General features: G+C 41.3%; 1 gene segment (V, D, J or C); it reads right to left on the minus strand.

The window, feature by feature from the left end:
- Positions 1 to 951: 951 nt before the first annotated feature.
- LOC121156630 lies at positions 952 to 1,746 on the minus strand. The segment is given in 2 exon segments: positions 952 to 1,438; positions 1,577 to 1,746. Coding segments are annotated over 2 exon segments (387 nt in total).
- Between the last annotated feature and the right edge of the window lie 567 nt (positions 1,747 to 2,313).

A 2,313-nucleotide genomic window follows, 5' to 3' on the forward strand; every position in this document is an offset into this window, starting at 1 on the left:
TTTCAGTGACCCACTTTGGGGCCAAAAAGCTAAAAAAAAAAAGAAAGAAAGTTTAGTTTCTTTATTCCAAAAAGCTTGATGTGGAGGCTTCAGTCACTGAGTCCTGTCATAAAGGTCACCTTCCTCCTCTCTGTTTATAAAGACCAAATTAGGAGGACTGGCACTGTGGCTCAACAGGCTAATCCTCCACCCTGTGGTACCAGCATCCATAAGGGCACCAGTTCATGTCCTGGTTGCTCCACCTCAGATCCAGCTCCATGCTTATGGCCTGGGAAAGCAATGAAGGATGGCTCAAGTCTTTAGGACTCTGGAATCATGTAGGAGTGCTGAAATAGGTTCCTTGTTTAGTCATTGTGGCCTTTGGGAAGTGAACCAGCAGACTGAAGATCCTCCCTAACTCCTCTCAATAAAATCTGCTTTTCCAATAAAAATAGATACAACTTTAAGAAAAAAAAAAATCAGTGCCAGAGGTTGTTGTTAAAGCCTTTGATTCAATCTTTTTACCACTCCCTGTGTTTAGGTCTTCAATGAACCAGAGACAACTGCTCTGGTGAATGGGTTCTCCTCTGAAGCAAACTAATCCATGCAATCTCCTGTTTCCCTTGAACAATGTAGAATGGAGGTGAATGTAAAATGGAGGTAGTCAGAGGCTGGGGTGAGTAAGGAAGGAGAGATGGATAAAGTGCACGTAACAGGTTCTGAGATCCAGATACGAGCCAGCGGTCTGGTGCTCTGTTATACAGCAGGGTAACTGTAAATGACAATAATTCACTATGCATTTTATTTTCTAAAAAGATATAGAGGAGGGGAAAAGGATACTTATACTTACCCTGATTCAAATTTGACACATTATGTACATTTTAAAACAATACATGATACTATGTGGGTATTACAGTTCTGTATGTCCTTTAAAAATAAATATAAAAGCATATCAATTTTTAAGATTCTAGTTGGCAGCCAACAAAATTTCCTGAACTATTTTTTTGTCATCTTGGACGTAATCTTTTTTTATTCTATGCTTTTAGTTTCCATTTGCAAACAAACAATAAAGCAATAGGTTTTTTATTCTGTGCCAAACAAAGAGGTCTGAGGCTTCAGTCCAGTCACAGGTTTGGGTACAGGACGCAGGTGCCTGGGGAGCACTGTGTACTTGCTGCACAGAAGTAGACAGCTGAGTCCCCAGGCTGGGTGGCTGTGATGAGCAGGCGGACATGCTTGGCCTTCTTATCCAACAAAACAGTGAATCTTTGGTCTTGTTTTTTATCCACATTGGAGCGAATGTCTATGAAGAGCTTGGGCCCCTGCCCAGCTTCTTGTTTGTACCATGGAAAGTAATTTGCAGCACTGTCTGAGTAGGTACAGTTGATAACAGAGGTGTCTCCTTCCTGGACACTCAGAGTAGAAGACTGCTGCTCCACATTCTCTCCTCGGCTCATCCCTATGCAGAAAGGAAAAATTCAATCATTAACTCTCCAGCATTTTCTTTTTCAACAATAAGCACAAGAAACCTGAGTATAGTTAGATCTTACAAAGTCACCCACTAGTTTTCTCTGTTGCCCACAAACCCTCAACTTACAGTCCAGCTGCAGCCACAAGAACAGGTATGAAACCTCAATAGATGTTTTCATGATTCTTCCCGGTTAGGGCAGACCCTAGCTGCAGGCTCTAGCCAGGGGAGTTTTGATTCTCAGCTGGCCCCTTCTTTCCTCTAACAAGCATGCTGGCTTTCATATTGTCTATTCAGCCAATAAGAAAAGTCTCTGCCTCCACTGGAACCTATTCATTCGGTTTTCTTAAGTGAACCTCCCGGACTCTGCATCAGCAGAGGTACACTACCATCTGGTGGCCACAGCCCTCACTGCAAACTCCCCAGGGAAAACTACCTCCTAGCTGTTCAAGTGCATGAAGTGATCAGGAAACCAGCCAGGTCTTAAATCAGAGGTTAAACACACAACACATCTATGGAGATCAAGGTAGATATTTATAAGCATTTCTGAGTCATTATTAATAAGTTAGAAATAAGTAGATGTTGTAAATGTTTGTTCAGTGATGAACTGAATTTGTCATATTTGAAATCAAGAAAGCACCACCATCCTCTCATAGAAAAATAATATCTACTATCTACTATCATGATTTGAATATTATAGAGTAAAAGTGTTTCTGATGAGGACATGCAAGCCAAAGATCAGAAGAAGAGGGAGAGGACAAATAAGTATAGAGTGTTTGTCTTCTCATACTCAGCTCCTAAAATCCAGGTCTTGAGTGTGACCTTGTTATTCCCAGAGAATGGACAAAACCAACAGTCAGGATTTT

This window comes from Ochotona curzoniae, unplaced genomic scaffold (assembly GCF_017591425.1).
Source record: "Ochotona curzoniae isolate NIBS_2020 unplaced genomic scaffold, NIBS_Ocur_1.0 contig_3461, whole genome shotgun sequence".
In the NCBI taxonomy this organism is placed as follows: Eukaryota; Metazoa; Chordata; class Mammalia; order Lagomorpha; family Ochotonidae; genus Ochotona; species Ochotona curzoniae.